The sequence below is a fragment of the Channa argus genome, chromosome 18 (genome assembly GCF_033026475.1).
Source record: "Channa argus isolate prfri chromosome 18, Channa argus male v1.0, whole genome shotgun sequence".
Taxonomy (NCBI): Eukaryota; Metazoa; Chordata; class Actinopteri; order Anabantiformes; family Channidae; genus Channa; species Channa argus.
This window is the reverse complement of record NC_090214.1, coordinates 16,819-35,000: the sequence shown is the minus strand read 5'-3', so window position 1 is coordinate 35,000 and position 18,182 is coordinate 16,819. Positions and strand designations below refer to the sequence as shown.

The 18,182-nt window shown below is 43.0% G+C and overlaps 1 protein-coding gene across 2 annotated transcripts in view; it reads left to right on the top strand.

Moving 5' to 3' along the window:
• The window catches only part of apc (APC regulator of WNT signaling pathway), a 22,916-nt gene extending 6,484 nt beyond the window's left edge, over positions 1–16,432 (top strand). Inside the window, exons 2-17 of one of the 2 annotated variants that reach the window (XM_067485189.1) lie at positions 854–1,006; positions 2,032–2,119; positions 2,260–2,470; positions 5,058–5,166; positions 7,765–7,878; positions 7,987–8,049; positions 8,133–8,183; positions 8,289–8,375; positions 8,532–8,709; positions 8,794–8,994; positions 9,127–9,222; positions 9,307–9,446; positions 9,597–9,674; positions 9,988–10,104; positions 10,196–10,410; positions 10,502–16,432. In XM_067485189.1, the coding sequence (XP_067341290.1) occupies positions 854–1,006; positions 2,032–2,119; positions 2,260–2,470; positions 5,058–5,166; positions 7,765–7,878; positions 7,987–8,049; positions 8,133–8,183; positions 8,289–8,375; positions 8,532–8,709; positions 8,794–8,994; positions 9,127–9,222; positions 9,307–9,446; positions 9,597–9,674; positions 9,988–10,104; positions 10,196–10,410; positions 10,502–15,356 (6,756 nt within the window). In that variant the 3' untranslated portion in view covers positions 15,357–16,432. Of the gene's footprint in view, positions 1–853; positions 1,007–2,031; positions 2,120–2,259; positions 2,471–5,057; positions 5,167–7,764; positions 7,879–7,986; positions 8,050–8,132; positions 8,184–8,288; positions 8,376–8,531; positions 8,710–8,793; positions 8,995–9,114; positions 9,223–9,306; positions 9,447–9,596; positions 9,675–9,987; positions 10,105–10,195; positions 10,411–10,501 lie in introns of both variants that reach the window. The other variant, XM_067485188.1, reaches the window with a different exon arrangement.
• Positions 16,433–18,182: the final 1,750 nt, after the last annotated feature.

Here is an 18,182-nt window from a genome sequence, read left to right as displayed (position 1 = left end):
TGTTAAGTATAAGATTTATTGCATAGATGTATGTATTATAAAAGTACTGAGCTACTTGAGGCTGCATAGCATTATGCAGTCTGTCAAATGACTAGATGTAAATGCAGTTTATGTCTTCAGGACTGCAGTATCTAAGCTCTTGGGCCTGCAATTTGCTCTATTGCAAATCACTGTACCATTAAATGTGTTTAAAAAACAATTACTTTATTGTAAGAACGCTACATATTTAGGTTTTAATTTGGGCATCGCACACCGTGTGTGTGTCCGTATCCACTGACATAGCTGTAACTCCAAAACAAAGATCTTCCTCTGTGGTTTGTAAGACAAAAACCATACATCAGTAATTTGTGTCAGAAAGCTAAACCATCCAAACAATTAATGCGCTGAGCACTCAACAATTAATCAATCAACAGTTTAACAGTGCAATTTTCAAAACACAAAAGCTGCTATTTGCTTTTTTTAAATGCTACAATAGGAGTTTCCGCAGACCAGACGTGCAGAGATCTGCCCTCCCCCACCTGCAAAGAGTGCAGTTGAGTGGAAGAAAGTTTGACACAAATTTATCTGAAGTGCTTCTAACACTAAAATGGCTTCAGTAGAACCAAACCCCAGTTTAAGTGAAAGGCCACAGCGCTGTCAAAGTGAAACAGTTCCGCCACATAGGTTGTCTGGATATATTTGTTTTTAACAAGAGGATGCACTACAGAAATATGTGTGCTAAAGTGACCACACAAGGTAGCACCACAGATGCCCACCAGTTCAATGTTCACCTGTAACACTGCTGTTGTACTACTGTGCTATATTGCATCACTTCCATAAAATTGCTTTACTACAGCAGCATTTGTACTTGCAGGTCAGCCGTGGCTCCAACATGGCGGCAGCGTCGTATGACCAGCTTCTGAGACAGGTGGAGGTTTTGAAGATGGAAAACTCCAACCTAAGACAGGAGCTCCAGGACAACTCCAACCACCTGAACAAACTGGAGACGGAGGCTTCCAACATGAAGGTCAGTTCTAATACAACACTACTGCCAGAGTACTGCATATGTGTTGGCACCAAGATATTGTCTTTCTTTTTTTTTCTAAATGGTGTACACAAAATAAATCAATCATTGTTAATCTACCACAAACAAATACTCCAAGATCTTTGCACTTTTTTGAACTATCCACTTTTTAGTGATTGAATTAGGTTGATTTGTCTTAAATCACTTTGTTTTATTTTTCCTTACTGCTGCCTCTTGGCCAGGTCAATATTGTAAATGAGGATAGCTTCTCAATTAACTCACCTGGTTACATAAATAAAATTAAATAAAAGTTAAAGTATGATGAAGATAAATTGAAAGCTTGACTGTACCTTTTTGTGAGCCTGGTCTTGGATCTATGACAGAAACTGGTTTTTGAACAGGGCGATTTTTTTACCTCTGCCTGATTGCCTGTGATCACCCCCACCTCCCACAAAATAAATTCAGTGTCTCTCTACCTTTTGCCCAGGATAGACCTCTGCTGCTTTGAACAAATCACAGAGTTTTCTTAACCTCAGAATGAAGTCATTCAGAGTGGGATGTCTTTCTGTGTGGGCATCTTTTGTTTGACCCTTAAGAAACATCTCAGGGTTAGCCTTATTTTCCTTTTTAAGTTTAATTTATTTTCTTCCAATTCTTTTTTTCTCGCTTTTCTAATTCTGTTTGATTCTCCATCTTTCCCTTCTGTGTTTTCTGTTTCCTCTTTGCTTTAATTCTTTAGATTCTGTTTGTCATTCAGTGTTTCAGTCCCTCAGCTGTAGTTTTATTGTCCTGCTTCTTTGTCCTTTCTCTGTAAACTTCCCACTTCCAACATCCTGTTTCCTGTTTTCTGAGTGGTGGTTTTGTCATATCACAGATTGCTGCCGTTTCATTTTGGTGAGTCAACGGCCGAGAGCTTACTGTTTTATTCCGAAAAAATGTGAACTTGCTGTTTTCTTCTGGAAAAACTGTTAGAGGCCACTTTGTTATTGGTTTCACTTTGTTCCTTTTTTATTTCCTCTGTGACACAGGAAGTGCTGAAGCAGCTGCAAGGCACCATAGAAGAGGAGTCTGGAGAAGCATCTGGATCCCAGTTAGAACTGATCGAACGCCTGAAAGGTGGGGAAATAAAAAGCACCCAGCAACACAGTGCAAGTGCAAAATAATACCCATAAACACAATACAAGCATGTGTTAATACATAAACTCAGTGTTTTTACATTTAATTACTCAAAGTTATTACCACCTTTTTTCCTCCAGAGATGAGCCTGGAATCTGCCAGTTTTAAGCAGAGGTCAAGACCTCCTCTGCCCCTCTCGTCCTCCTCTAGCTCCACCTCTTCGGGTTCTGGACCACCTGGAGGCTCTGGAGCTCTAGGCCCCACCACAACCACTGCCTTCCACAGGAGAGGGCTGCCGTCCGCAGGCAGAGACAGCCATGACCGCTGCCTGGAGGAGCTGGAGAAGGAGAGGTACTGCCAAAAGTATTGAGAAAAGTATTATACTATTGTAGATGCTGCTGCTGCCAGAACTATGATCAGCAGTGTAAAGGCTCAAGATTTATCTATATCTATCTGTCTATCTATATCTATATATCTCTATTTATCCATCTCTCTCTCTCTCTCACTGTTTCTCTATATAAACCTCGGACAAATACAAAGTGCGATATGACCAAAATTTTATTTTCCATTATAGTTTATTTCATAATGCCAAAATGTACTTTACAATATTTATTTTCACATTATAATCATAAAATAAGCAAAAATTTTCCATTAACCTGGTCACAGAATTTACAGCATACATTTGTGGTTCATAACTTGTCTCTGTACTATATGACACAATTCTTTTGTTTGTGGCACTGAAGAGTGGCAAAGCTTACAACATAGGTGTTTATAGATGAGCGGAACTTTTTAAACTTTTGGCAACGTTCCGTAGGTGGAAGAAGGCTGTTCTAGAGATTTCTTTTATATGTGAGGTTAAGGACAAATCCTGGCCAGACTTATGCCATCTAGAGTAACAATATGGTTGGACAGCGTATTTCTGAGATTTCTGGGCCGAAATGCTATGACTTCAGTTTTGTCTGAGTAAAACATTGTGGGACATCCATGCTGTTCTGGCACCACGGAGAGCTTTTTTGTACATTTTTAAACTGTTCTTCCAAGCTAATACATTTCTGGAACGCCACTTCCTTTCTAACTTTCACGTTGCCTGTTTTAAGTTGCGTGTTTGCGAACTATACACTATACACTTGCGAAACACTATCAAGTATCGTACATAGTGAGGCTGCAGAATTGTCAACAAGATAATCAACTTGTGCAGGAGTAACTTTAAAGGAGGCTACTTTCCATTGTATTGACATATGGTGAAGCAAATGATGAAAGAATTGTTTCTTTAAATTTGTTTACAGCTTTTCCACGTAAGCACCTGCTATAGTGGATTTTTTTGGGAATTATTTTGAATTCAAATGTTATTAGAAAATCGTCAGACAGAAGAGAGTTGTGAGGAAATGCTGTTAAATTATCAAGTTTCAATGTCTTATGTAAGGAAAAGGTCTAAGGCCGGGGTGACTAATGCGTTGATCGCGATCTACCAGTCGATCGCAAAGGTAGTGTGGGTAGATCACGTGGAATTAAGAAAAGTAGACGTCAGCCCATCATCCGTCCTCACTATGAAATTTTTCACTTGATTGACGTACAGGGCAGCCAGTCTGACATCTGACTTTTTCTGATACATGGGTCCCCGCACATGCATACAACAGCGCCAAGTGCTGCAAAACTCTAGCAAGCTAGCCAGACAACCTCCGGACTATGCATCCGTTGACTCATTTAGACTGACAAATTCTTTCTGCTGCAACCATGTTTCAGTAAGACAAAATAAATCGAATTGATGATCATTTATCAAGTCATTTACTAACATGAATTTAGAAGAGAGAGAGAGAGAGAGAGAGATCTGATATTTAATAATCAAATTTTAATTGTTTTGGGGTTTTGCTCTGTAAGAGCAGTATTATTAACTTTTATTAGGTTATCATGATTAACTCCTTGTGGTCATTCTTGGTTTATGTAATTCGGTTACAGTTGGGCAGGGAACAGACAGTCTCTATAGGTACACTATATTGCCAAAAGTATTCGCTCACCTGCCTTTAGACCCATATGAACTTTAGTGACATCCCATTCTTAATCCATAGTGTTTAATATGACATAAGCCCACCCTTTGCAGCTATAACAGCTTCAAGTCTTCTGGGAAGGCTTTCCACGAGGTTTAGGAGTGTGTTTATGAAATACATGATACACAGTGCTCGCAGTCTTCGCTCTAATTCATCCCAAAGTTGTTGATGGTCAGGACTCTGTGCAGGCCAGTCAAGTTCTTCCACACCAAACTCACTCATCCATGTCTTTATGGACGTTGCTTTGTGTACTGAAATTCATTTATTTGGATGGCTGAGCGAATACTTTTGGCAATATAGTGTATGTGGGAGTGGCATGTTGAACTGGATCTCTGCATCCTCGGCTCAACTCTGGATTGTCATACTTTTGATTGTCTAATAAAACCAGCCATATTTCTTGATCAGAAAGCTTCACCATCTAAAGTAGGATGGATGCCATCTCTCCTAATAAGCCTAGGTTTTCCCCAAAACCGTTTCTAATTACCATGTAGCCCACATTTTCCACGGGTTTGTGTTGCTGGACTCCCTGCATCCACACAATGTAGAAGACAGTTCATATTGCCGAAAAGAAAAAAATAGAAACACTGCTATCGTCAGATTATGTATATCATATCACTGTCACCCTAACAACCCTAACAAATACAGTTTAACTGTGTGTGAATGCTAGTAATACTTCTGTAGATACTATAGCTGACAGTACTGGGTACTAATACTACTTCTTCTGACCAAAGCATTACTAGTACTAATATAACATAGTATACTAAGTACAACTAAGAAAATATTAAGCCTCTTCAACTGTTGCTGCGTAAAATGAAAGCTTTTTATGTGTCGATGTTTCTGATTGGCTGCTTTCTCTTTGTGCTGCCTTGTGGTTGGCGGCTACTTCCTAACAGGTCTCTCCTGTTGGCTGAGCTGGAGAAGGAGGAGAAGGAGAAGGACTGGTACTACGCTCAGCTGCAGAATCTCACCAAGCGGATTGACAGTCTGCCACTCACTGAGAACGTAACTTGTGTTTTACACTTATTTAAAACTACTTGTATTTACATGGATCAGCCACAACATAAATACCACATGGAGGTTTTGATCCAAAAATATTACATTATATGATAATTATAAAAATATGAACCAACAAATGCTTATTTATCATTGTGGGTTAACCACATGTCGGCACATAAAGTTGTTATTCATCTCCACCTTTATGAACAGTGAGCTTTGATGCTTTTATTAATTACTGTACATCTTTTGGCATAACTACCAAATTCAGTATTGTTTATAATATATTGCTTTCTTAGTGGTCCATGAGTCAACCATATGCCAACATTGATCAGGAATGGCATCTATAGTAGCACACCAGGGGAAGCAATTCCTGTCTAAACATTACTTCAAAAATGTAATCTGCTTGGTACTTCAGTAAAAAGTACTTGTAGTGAAGTTTTCCTTTTTTTTTTTTAAGCTAGTTCTTGTACTTTTACTTGGGTATTGATGTTGTGTGCAGTGCTGTGTAGAGGGGAATGTAGCTGCAGGCTGCAGGCTGCTTAGTGTTGTTTCCTGCTCTTGTCCCCCGCTAACATTTTGAAAACTACGAATATTTATGTTATGGCTGATCTTTGTGCAATCATCATCCTTAATGAGCTTTCTTACAGGTTTATGGTACTACTACAGTACCCATTTTTTTTCCTTCAGCCTGGTGAGAAATTTGGTGTGTTAAGATAAGTGAAGTAAGTTTAAGAAAAAAGATTCAGTATATTGATAATTTAGTTATATAGTAATATTTAGTTAGCCCTAAGCATTTACAAGCTAAACCTCCAAGCTAATAGGAGAGGAAAGTGTGAGTCAACAGGTCACAGCAAATTCAAATATGTCTATAATAACATCAAGACAGAGAGGACAGAAGTTTGTAACTTTTTATCATGCTAAAAACTAAATGGTCAAATTCATTAAATAATGAAGGTTTCAACTTCTAACGGCTTGTTTTCTGGTAGTTAATTTGTTTTGAAATGATTTGAAAATAAGAACCACAGTTAATTTGTTTACTTTTTTAACAAACTTTTATGAAAGAAATTCTAAATGGGGATTGCTCTGAGTTGCCAATGCTAAAGGAACAGAAGGTAGTCCAGATGAGACTGGCTATCTATTTAAATATCTACCTGAAACTAAAGGAGTAAATTTTTTTAAAATTTAAATTTTCCACTGTGACTCCCTTTTTTTTTTCTTTTAATGAAAGTACTTTGAACACAGAAAAAAATAGGTATACTATTGGGGTATAAGTGCTTCAAAAAAGCAATCACCTAGTCTGCGTAGTCCCACAGTGCCTTCCACAGACTTCTGCTGTCGACAGAAACGTAGCCTTTGATGTAGAAAAGCATAGCTGCAGTTTTAGTTTCTTAATGTCAAGCTGACAGTCGTGGCTTTTTTTTTTTTGAACTCAGCGATTAAACATACTAAACATGTTACTAAAGTCATCTGGTATCAGGTCTTTAAAAACAACATTGCAGCATGCCTAAAGTTTCCAAAGATCACCTTGACACTCTCCATTACACTAGTGGGGAAAATGTCTTGTGGACAAGTATGGTAAAGGGAGCATCATGATGTGGGCTTGGTTTGTGGCCTCTGGACCTGGACAACTTGTCATTCTAGTAGGGAAAACTTTTTTCTCAAGTTTATTAAGGCATCCTACAAGATAATGTTAGGGTTGCTGTCTGCAAACTAAAGCTCAGAAGAACCTGACTGTACTAAAAAATAAATGTACTACAGAATGGATTCAGGGGACACAAAGTCCACCTTTTGGAGTGGCCTAGTCGGAGCCTAGAACTTAACCCAATAGAATTAACTCAAGAACACGTCACACTTCCTAAGAAATCCTAAGAAAATGGCTAAGGTTGAAGCAGCTATGTGAGGAAGAATAGTCTTAAATTTCTTCTAAATGCAGGTCTAAACCTCAGCTACAGGAAACATTTACTTGAGATTATTGTGGTCACAGGTGACTTTTAATAAAACTTCATTGTCAATTTCCAACATCACTTTGTATGTTTTAAAGGATGTGTTTAAATAACGGTATGGAATAACATGACTGTTTTTTTTCAGATTAGAAATGTTGTTTGATGGTTTTTGATTATCCAGGCTAAAGATGAGATGCCCAACAATTACTGTATGCTACAGCTATTTTAAGATACCTTTTAGCCTAAAGATGCTTATTATACTGGGATTCATAAATCTATATTTACGGTCTTGTCCATATAGTGTTATTTCCTTTGGTAAGAAGAGTTCACATTCTAAACCATAAGCACATAATGTCACTGCTGCACTGAAGCTTATAGTAAAATAAAAGTTCTGATGCTGCGCAAGGCTAAAGATGTGAACAGCTTCTATGCATCAAGTGATTTACAATGCTTTACAAAAGTATTCATACCCCTTGAGATTTTTCACATTTTGTCACATTACAACCACAAATGTGAATGTATTTTATTGGGCTTTTATGTGATCGACCAACACAAAGTGGTACATAAGGAAATAAGAAATGTGTTTTCAAAATGTTTTAAAAATAATTATCTGAAAAGCTGTTTAAAAATAGTCTTTTAATAGTTTTTCTCTGTGCATTAGTTCACTCTGCAGACTGACATGAGTCGGCGGCAGCTGGAGTTTGAGGCACGTCAGATTCGATCGGCAATGGAGGAACAGCTCGGCTCCTGCCAGGAGATGGAGAGAAGAGCTCAGGTATGAACACACCGGAAGTCTGGACAAACTTGTGAGGATAAATCCTTGGGGGGGTGGGTGTGGTGTGGGGGGCAGCAGAGTCAATATGATCCTGTGTTTTTGTTGCAGGCTCGAGTCTCACGTATTCAGCAAATTGAAAAAGACATCTTAAGACTTGGATCCCACCTGCAGGTAAACCCAGATGACTGGTAACACATGTTAGTAACGGGCAAATCACCTCTCTAAAATCTTACACCTGTTCTCTCCCTCATAAGGAGGAGGGAGCTCAGAGTGCAAGTGATGGCAGTGCATTGGTTGTAGCTCAGGTGAACTTCTTTTTATCATTTCCCAGTTTTTATTTATTTATTTATTTATTTATGGTTTGTTTTCCCCTATTAAAACTTGTTTTAGTAATTCTTTTCCACCTTCAGACCTCCAGCAGCCGATTGGACCATGAGCCAGCCAATGAGACAAACTACTCGGTACCTCGACGAATCACCAGCCACCTAGGAACCAAGGTTGTTCTGCCAAGCAGGACCTCCAGAAATTCCTCTCCCTAAATATTTTACCACTACAGGAAATGTGTTTTGTACTGTTAGTCATTAGTTGACACTCTCAAAACCAAGGTGGAGATGATGCACAATGTAAAAAGTTGAAAATGTTGCCAATCCTAGGTGGAGATGGTGTACAGCCTGCTGTCCATGTTGGGGACCCATGATAAGGATGACATGTCCCGGACGCTGCTTGCCATGTCAAGCTCTCAGGACTCGTGCATTGCGATGCGTCAGTCTGGCTGTTTGCCACTGCTCATCCAGCTGCTGCATGGCAACGACAAGGACTCCCTGTTGCTAGGTAACATGTTTTTAACATGAACTGGTAACTGCCTTTTCCACTACCAGTTAGTATTAACACTTATGAGAGTAATATATCGTCCAGGTAACTCCCGGGGCAGTAAGGAAGCTCGTGCACGGGCGTCAGCAGCACTGCACAACATTGTTCACAGTCAGCCAGACGATAAAAGGGGGCGACGGGAGATCCGGGTCCTACACCTGTTGGAGCAGGTTCGTCATTACTGTGAGGCATGTTGGAGCTGGCAGGAGAACCATGAGAGGGGGGTCGACCAGGAGGAAAACCCCAGTGAGTGATGCCACACAGACATGTTATCTAAGGGCAGCATCCTGTGTAAATGTACATTATACTAGACCCATATAAAGTGGTATCCAATATTATAATTCAAATACAGTTTAACTAAAATAGCTTCATGTACAGTGCCATCTCCAGTGGAGCATCAGATCTGTCCAGCTGTCTGTGTTCTCATGAAACTTTCATTCGATGAAGAACATCGACACGCCATGAATGAACTTGGTGAGTCTAACAACTGGATAGTGATGGGACACTGACTGGTTATCTGATCGGACATTTGACTCTGTCTGTTATTTGCTCCTGCAGGTGGACTGCAGGCGGTGGCGGAGCTGCTGCAGGTGGATTGTGAGATGTTTGGTCTAAGCAGTGATCATTACAGCGTCACTTTACGACGATATGCTGGCATGGGACTTACCAATCTTACTTTTGGAGACGTTGCCAATAAGGTCAGAAAAGAACACCACACACATGTGCACTCATCATCCACCTTTTATGTTTATGTTTCAAAAATGTTGAGACACAGGCAGAAATTATCCTTAGCTGCGTTGCATAGTAAAATCTATAAGATTGTGGCATTCTTGTTTAATGTCCATTAGGCCACACTGTGCTCTATGAAGGGCTGCATGAGGGCAATGGTGGCCCAGCTGAAGTCTGAGAGTGAAGACCTCCAGCAGGTGAGGTTTTTTTTTTTTAACAACCTACTATTATTACTTATATTACTACTATTCCTGTGATTTACTAAATTTAAACAATATCTTGAAGTAAAAGAAATTGCTATTTGTTTTCAAAAAAGGTTTTTATTAATAAAGCAGAAACTTACTAAGCCTGAAAGGTTGGATCTGTATTCTGTTAACATGATGCTTATGTCAGAACATTGTAGAATCAGTCCAATAAAACTACTGCAGTAAATAAAAGACAGTATATGTAGGAACATTTGCCTGCGGATTCTTCTTGCTGAGTTTTGTTTGGTGTGTATTTCTGTTTAAGGTTATAGCAAGTGTCTTACGGAACCTGTCATGGCGCGCTGATGTCAACAGTAAGAAGACATTGCGTGAGGTTGGCAGCGTGCGAGCTCTGATGGGCTGTGCTCTTGAGGTCCAGAAGGTTTGTTTTGTTTTGTTTTTCTTCTCTTCTCTGAGCATGCTATGAATCGCTTTCTCTGCAGTTCTTTACTGTGTTTCTTGTTCTTTGCCAGGAGTCAACTCTAAAGTCTGTATTAAGTGCGCTTTGGAACCTGTCAGCACACTGTACTGAGAATAAGGCAGATATCTGCGCAGTGGATGGTGCTTTGGCATTTTTGGTGGGAACACTGACTCATCGTAGCCACACTAACACACTTGCCATCATTGAGAGTGGTGGTGGAATTCTACGCAATGTGTCCAGCCTTATCGCAACCAATGAGGCACACAGGTAACCAGATAGCCTCTATCTGTTCTCCTTAAAGCCTTTTTGAAAACTATGACCCAGAACAGAGGTAATTTTTCTCTGCGTTGTCTTACAGGCAAATTCTGCGTGAGCATGGATGCCTGCCAACTTTGCTGCAGCATCTGAAGTCTCACAGTCTGACCATCGTTTCCAATGCCTGCGGGACACTCTGGAACCTGTCAGCACGAGATGCCAAGGACCAGGAGACATTATGGGAGCTGGGGGCTGTTGGCATGTTGCGCAACCTCATCCACTCCCGGCACAAAATGATTGCCATGGGCAGCGCTGCTGCCCTGCGCAACCTGATGGCCAACCGCCCAGCACGCTACAAGGACACAAGTGTGGTGTCACCAGGTGCTGGGGCGCCATCACTGCACGCCCGCAAACAGAAGGCATTATTTGAAGAGCTGGATGCACAACAGCTGTCAGAGACTTTTGACAACATTGACAACCTGAGCCCTAAAGCGGCACACAGGAAGGGGCGGGGCTGCAATGGCGCAGGAGGTGGAGGGTTGGGTACAACACGGTCCTACGCCAACACACCAGTGCTATCAAGCCCCAAGAATGGAGATGGATCAAAGAGGAGGAGTGAGGACACGACGTACACTCGTACAGTGTTCCCACCCAGTGTCCGAGCCTCTAGCGACAGTCTGAACAGCGTGACCAGTGCAGACGGCTATGGGAACCGCGGCAAGACTAAGCCCTCATCAGAGCCGTTCTACTCATCAGATGAAAGCGCTGCCAACAAGTGCTGTGTCTACAGGAAGTACCCAGCTGACCTGGCTCATAAGATTCGCAGTGCTAACCACATGGCGGACGATGATGGTGCAGAGCTGGACACGCCTATCAACTACAGCTTGAAGTACTCTGATGAACAGCTGAATTCTGGAAGACAGAGTCCAAGCCACCGCAGCATTGACAGTGATGATGAGCAAGATGCCAGGCTGAGGAGGAGAACTGATGGCAGCGAATCAGTAGCAGGCAGCAGCCGGTTACAGTCTCACCCAACACAACGCTATGTCGTTGTCACAGCAACATCAAACTATGGCAGCGACTCAACAAGCGAGCAGCCAATTGACTACAGCTTGAAATATGGTGCGGATGCCAACCGCAAACCAATGTTCAAGCCAGAAGAATCCCCCAAACCCTCTCTCCCCAGTGCCCCCACCACGTCAGGCACCAAGCTCCGCCCTCCCACGGCTAATCGTGTGGTGCCAAAAAGCAACCAGGAGTCGACACAGACATACTGCGTAGAGGACACTCCCATCTGCTTCTCCAGGGGCAGCTCGCTCTCATCACTATCATCAGAGGAGGAGGAGGACACCGATGTCATTGCAAGGAAGAGGAGAGGGGGAAGTGGTGTAAGCAACGACTACCCAACACTTCCTGTTAGCGAAAAAGATGCTCATGAACAACAACAGCAACGCCAGCAGAAGGAAGCAGAGAGTCAGACAGCCACTGCCGCACCCTCTACAAGGGGGCGAAGAGGCCACCATCACCATGGCCATGCCCACCACCATCATCACCACCACCATGTGACTTCCTCATCAGGCGCCAGGACACCGAAAAGCCCACCGGAGCAGCCGTATGCTCAGGAAACACCGTTGATGTTTAGCCGCTGCACGTCCGTCAGCTCTCTTGACAGTTTCTCTACCTCCTCAATTGCCAGCTCCGTGCGCTCCAGTGAGCCATGCAGTGGTGTGCCCAGTGGTGTGGTCAGCCCCAGCGACCTTCCCGACAGTCCTGGACAGACAATGCCACCAAGCCGTGCCAAAACACCACCAATGCCACCATCCTCACAGAAGACTACGGAGGAGGAAAAAGCCAAGAAGAAAGATGAGGAGGAGAGCAGCACAGATGTCCTGCTCCACTTTGCTACAGAGAGCACACCACACGGCTTCTCCCGAGCCTCCAGCCTGAGTGCACTAAGCCTGGATGAGCCGTACATTGCAGCAGAGATGAAGAAGAAGAATGACAAGGAAGTGGAGGAGGAAGGAGGGAACAGGGAGAGTAAAGAGGAGGTGGTGGCAAAACCAATTCTTGATGAATCCGATGATGATGATGACATAGAGATCCTGGAGGCTTGCATCAACATGGCTATGCCAAAGTCATCACGGAAGCCAAAAAAACAGCAGCAAACAGTGCCGCGGAAACCCAGCCAACTTCCTGTCTATAAGCTTCTCCCCCCTCAAAGCCGTGTCCAATCACAGCAGAGAAAAGATGTACCACCACCACCGGAAGAGGTACCACGGGTTTACTGCGTAGAGGGAACACCGCTCAATTTCTCCACCGCCACCTCGCTCAGTGACCTTACTATTGACTCCCCACCAAATGAGGAGGCACTAACACATGTAGCCCCACCCACCTCCGCCCAGAGGAGGATGGGGCTTCCCGAGGGCGAGAACGGAGATGACATCCTGGCTGAGTGCATCAGCGCTGCCATGCCCAAAGCCAAACCCAGAAAACCAATTAAAGCAGCAGCCAACAGTGAGCACCTCCAAGCCCCACCCATTGCCCCTCCTCTGCCTCCCCCTGTGCCGCCCCCCCTTGGCCCACATCAGCAGCAGAAGAAAAAACCCACATCACCAGTGAAGCCAATGCCACAACGGGCAACATACAATGTCACTACGGCGACAGCCACAAAAGCAAAACCAGGATTTGCCTTTGACTCACCGCGACACTACACGCCCATAGAGGGCACACCCTGCTGCTTCTCACGCAATGATTCCTTGAGCTCGCTTGATTTTGAGGAGGAGGAGGGTGGTGATAAGGTTGAAGAAGACAAGAAAAAAAAAGAAGAAGAAAGCAGGAAGAGGAAACAACAGACGGCAGCAGTTTTCCCACGTACAAAATCTGCAACTAATCAGACGGCAACAGACGAGAAGCAAAAGTTTGCCATCGAGGACACACCTGTCTGCTTCTCCAGGAACTCCTCATTGAGCTCGCTGAGCGACATTGACCAAGAGAACAACAACAAGGAGTTTCCCCTGCGACCACCACAAGAACAGGATAAGGAAAAAGCTGGAAGTCCTCCTCCTTCACAGGTGGAGCTGAAGCCTCGGCCCCAGGCAGCCAGCAGCTACACCCCCAAAGCTTTCCATGTGGAGGACACGCCCGTATGCTTCTCCAGGAATTCTTCACTCAGTTCGCTGAGCATTGACTCTGAGGATGACCTACTGCAGGAGTGCATCAGCTCTGCTATGCCCAAGAAGAAGAAAAAAGCCACCACCACTACCCCTGCTGCTGTCACCCAACCACTTCCTATTTCCCAAGGTGACGACATTTTGGCTGAGGAGGAACCATCAGAGGTGCCCAGAAGCCCAGCCTCCCCTGATTCTGAGTCATTTGATTGGAAGGCAATCCAGGAAGGTGCTAACTCCATTGTCAGCAGCCTAAATGCTGCTGCTGCTGCATCATCAATATCTCGTCAACCATCATCAGACTCTGACTCAGTCTTGTCCCTAAAGTCTGTCGGTTCACCTTTTCACCTTCCGGCACCCAATCACAACGCAGAAGAAGAGGAGGGGGAGGTGAAAGAGGAGGTAAAGAGAGGAGCCAGGATCCTAAAGCCAGGAGAATGCAGCACGCTGGAAGCAAAGAAGGACGAGGAAGAGGAGGAGGCAAAGATGGTACGTGGTGGAAAGAAGGTTTACCGGAGCCTCATCACCGGGAAACCAAGGGCTGAGCCTGCAGCCAGGGGCCGCAGCAAACCCCGAGCTGCAGTGGTGGCTAAGCCTCCTGGAAGCAATGATGACAGAGGAGGTGCCTCCTCTCGTGACTCAACGCCATCTCGCTCCTCTTCAGCAGCCAATCAAAAAGCAGGGAAGCTGGCGCACATGCCACGCACAGCATCTCCAGGAAGTGCATCATCCTCATCGGCTTCTAGACTGGCCAAACAGAACACAACAAAGGGCTGTAGCAGTATCCCAAGGAGTGAATCAGCATCACGTGTTGGAAGCTCAACTGTGTCAAAAAAGCAGAAGGCGGAGACTGACAAGCCGGCACTGGTCCGGCAGTCAACCTTCATCAAAGAGGCTCCCAGTCCGACACTGAAGAGGAAGTTGGAGCAGTCTGCAGCTGCGGCAGCATTAGAGTCTCCATCCAGCCCTGAGACTCCACTGCCATCAACCACCCGGAGACACGATGTGAACCGTTCACATTCAGAGAGTCCCTCACGTCCTCAGGAAGTGACATCGCGGTTCAGCCGCACTGGCACCTGGAAACGGGAAAACAGTGGTGGTGGAGGGGGGGGTAACGGTGGTAAACATTCTACATCGTTGCCGCGTGTGGGAACGTGGAAGCGGACAGGAAGTTCATCATCTGTGCTGTCGGCCTCATCAGAGTCCAGTGAGAAGGGGCGGGGTGAAGAGGACACCTCTGCAATGTCAAAGGGCACATGGAGGAAGGCAAAGTGTGCGGGTGACTCGTCTGCCAGCCGCACCTTTAATGAAAAATCAGAAGATGTATGGGTTCGTCTGGAGGACTGTCCTGTCAACAACCCACGCTCCTCCTCCTCCTGTTCAGCCCGCTCCCCCACAGCTGCCATTGCTCCACCCATCATTGACAGTCCTACACCCTCCAAGATCGCCCCCTGCTCCTCCTCCTCTTCCTCCTCCTCCTCCAACCTCAACCTGCGCCGCAGCTGTGAGAGCCTGGATGACAAACCACCCCCCCCACCACAGCAGCGCAGTCAGCCACGCAGCGGTGCAGTGGCAGCTCGAGTCAGCCCCTTCAACTACACCCCCAGCCCCAGGAAAGGCAGCGCTGATGTCACTACCACCGCTACAACCACAACCAGCTCATCTTCAACAACCCCCACACGACCATCACTCATCCCCACCCCTATCACCAAAAAGCGCGAGCCGAAAGGTGGAGAGGGTGGCAGCGGTGCAGGGGGTGAGCATGGCTCATACATTGTGACATCAGTGTAAAAAAAAATTATAAAATCTGGACGCGAAATAAACTGGGGCAGTTGACAACATGGAGGATATGTAAATAAAGTGTTGGTGAATAGAAATAAACATGGAGCCCCTAACCCTTATTTCCCTCCTCTTTACTCACTGCCCACTCTCACCTGTCAGGCTACTTTATCCAAATGACAGAAATCTTAAAAATGAACTTGTTTTATACCACTAAATCATCTGTAGCGCTTAGCCACCCTACTGCCTGTGTCCCTGCATGGCCCCACCCCCATCTAACAACAATGGAAACAAAATGACGATGATGATGGTGATGATCATGTTTATAGCTGTAGCGTCTGAGCTGATTCTTCTCTTTTGAATTTTTAAGTTTTGTTTTTTTTTCTCTTTTGTTTCTAATGGAATTTGTCTCTGAAACAAAACTACTACTCTCTACCACTCTACTGTTGTTTGGTAGAAATCTTTTTGTGAAGACATGGAGACAGTTTTTTTGGTTTTGTAAATTCCTTTCAGAATTAAAACATTTTCTTGCAATGTTGAACAGAATATAAAACATTGTATCATTTTTTTTTTTTCATCTGAAACAAAAAACTGTCCTAACCCTGAATAATCGATCCTGTTTGTCTTCTAACACTTTCAACTGATCTGTAGCTTTTTTCAGGACAAAAGAAAGACATCTTAATGTTTATTAATGTTGTAAATTTCAATCTTCATGGATGTTAATTTTATTTGAAAAAAAATGTTCAGAACTTCACTCACACAAACTGCTTTTATTCCTGAGATGGAAGTTTGATGCCGACCAGTAAAAGTTTAAACTTGAATTGCATTAAAAAGCTTGAGTTTGAGGAGTTTTGCTGATGAATCTTACTGCTCTGCGTCGCCTTGGAAACAAGTAACACTGAAAAAACGTTAAGTTATTGCTGTAAAACCTTTTAACTTTGAAGCACATAATTTAAAACTTAATGACTTTTGCCAAAACAGTTTTATTCTGGCGGTATTCACTGTTTTTATTTTGAAGCTGGAGGAAAAAGGCAAAAACCTTGAAATGTTAAAATGGATGATGAATAAAATTCAACATTTAGGTGCAATTGTCTTTTTGTTTTTTACTGTTTTGTCTGTTTACAGAAAATGCAGTGTCTTAATGGGGGAGCTGTATGGAGGGCCTTGGGACATTTTCATTATGTTTCAGCTTTTTTTTTTTTTTTTTTGTATTACATCATTTTTAAATAAAATCTTAGTTTACAACTGGCCTAATTATTATACCTACTTCTTCAGATTTTTAGTGTATTTGATTTTTATTAAATTAGTTTTTGAGTTTTATGGAAAAATACTCAAATGTATTAAATATTACCTTTGTAAACTCTGAAACACATTTTTGTAACATTTTTTTATGAGTTTTTGTTTTTTAATCTGAGTTGATAATCTCACATTATCCCCCATTCTTTCGATTAATGCACCTTTTTGCATGTATGTGTATTAGTGATGATTAGTGGGAAAACGCACATCAGGCGGGCGATATCACAAGGTGGAGACAGGTGTGCATGCATTGAGTTAGTGTTGGTGATCATGTCAGGATCGCCAACTTCACTTCCTCCTTCATGACTTTTATTTTCCAGCCACTTCCTGTTCCTGGTCCCGTTACATTTCCCCGCTTAACTAATCGGTAATCAGTTTCACCTGCTCTCACCACTCTTCTTATATACGTCCTCAGTTCCCTCACCAAGCTGCCAGATCGTCTGCTTTATCACTGCAGCTTTCCAGCGCTCATCTAAATAAGCTTTGCTTTCTACGGTTCGGACCACGCTATGTTTTTGACCTTACTCTGTCTGCTACTTTGATTATGTGAGTAACCGCTCCCTTTTGACTCCTTGTTGCCAACCTCGTGAATGACTAGGACTATTAGTACTGTTATCTGCCCATGAGGGATAAAGTTTTTCACAAGCCCTTGTAACCACATGATTATAAGGAGAAGATTTACCCTTACATTAAGTCATGTCTATGTTTTGATCATGCCATGTTAAGTTTTTACCAAGCTATGTGATTATCTACTACTACTTTAATGTGGAACTCAGACAAGCATCCATCATGTGTTCAAGTTACCTGTATCAAGGACTTCACAAAGTGAATATCCACTGTGAGAATCATGTTCCTAGAAGCTGAGGTGGAGGTGTAGCAGCAACCTTCCACTCTAGCTTACCAATAAACCCTAGACCTAAGCATAGCTATAACTCATTTGAGAGCCTTATTGTTCGCACCCAAACTGGAAAACTCAAAAAACACTATTATTGTGTACCATCCTCCAGTCCCTTATTCAGAGTTTTTGATTGAATTTTCTCTCTGATTGAGTGCTTAGTACAGATAGTCATTATAGTGGGTGACTTTAACATTCATGTACATGCTGACAGTAACTGCCTGAGCACTGTGTTTTAATTCATTATTAGATTCAGTTGGTTTTTCCCAAAATGTAAATAAACCCACTCACTGTTTTAGTCACACATTAGACCTTGTCCTTGATAATTTAATAGTATTTCTTCATAATTCTCTTCTAGCTGACCATTTTCTAATAACATTTGAATTTACAATAACAGACTATACAGCAGTTATTAAAAAAATCCACTGCAGCAGATGTTTATCTGAAAATGCTGTGAACAAATTTAAAGAAATAATTTCTTCATCTTTTTCACCACCATGTGTCAATACTATGGTGAGTAGCCATCTTACTCCTGTACACGTTGATTATCTAGTTGATGATTCTGCAGCCTCACTGCGTATGATACTAGATAAATTTGCCCCTCTGAAAAAGAAGGCAGTGAATCAGAGGAGCCGACCTCCATGGTA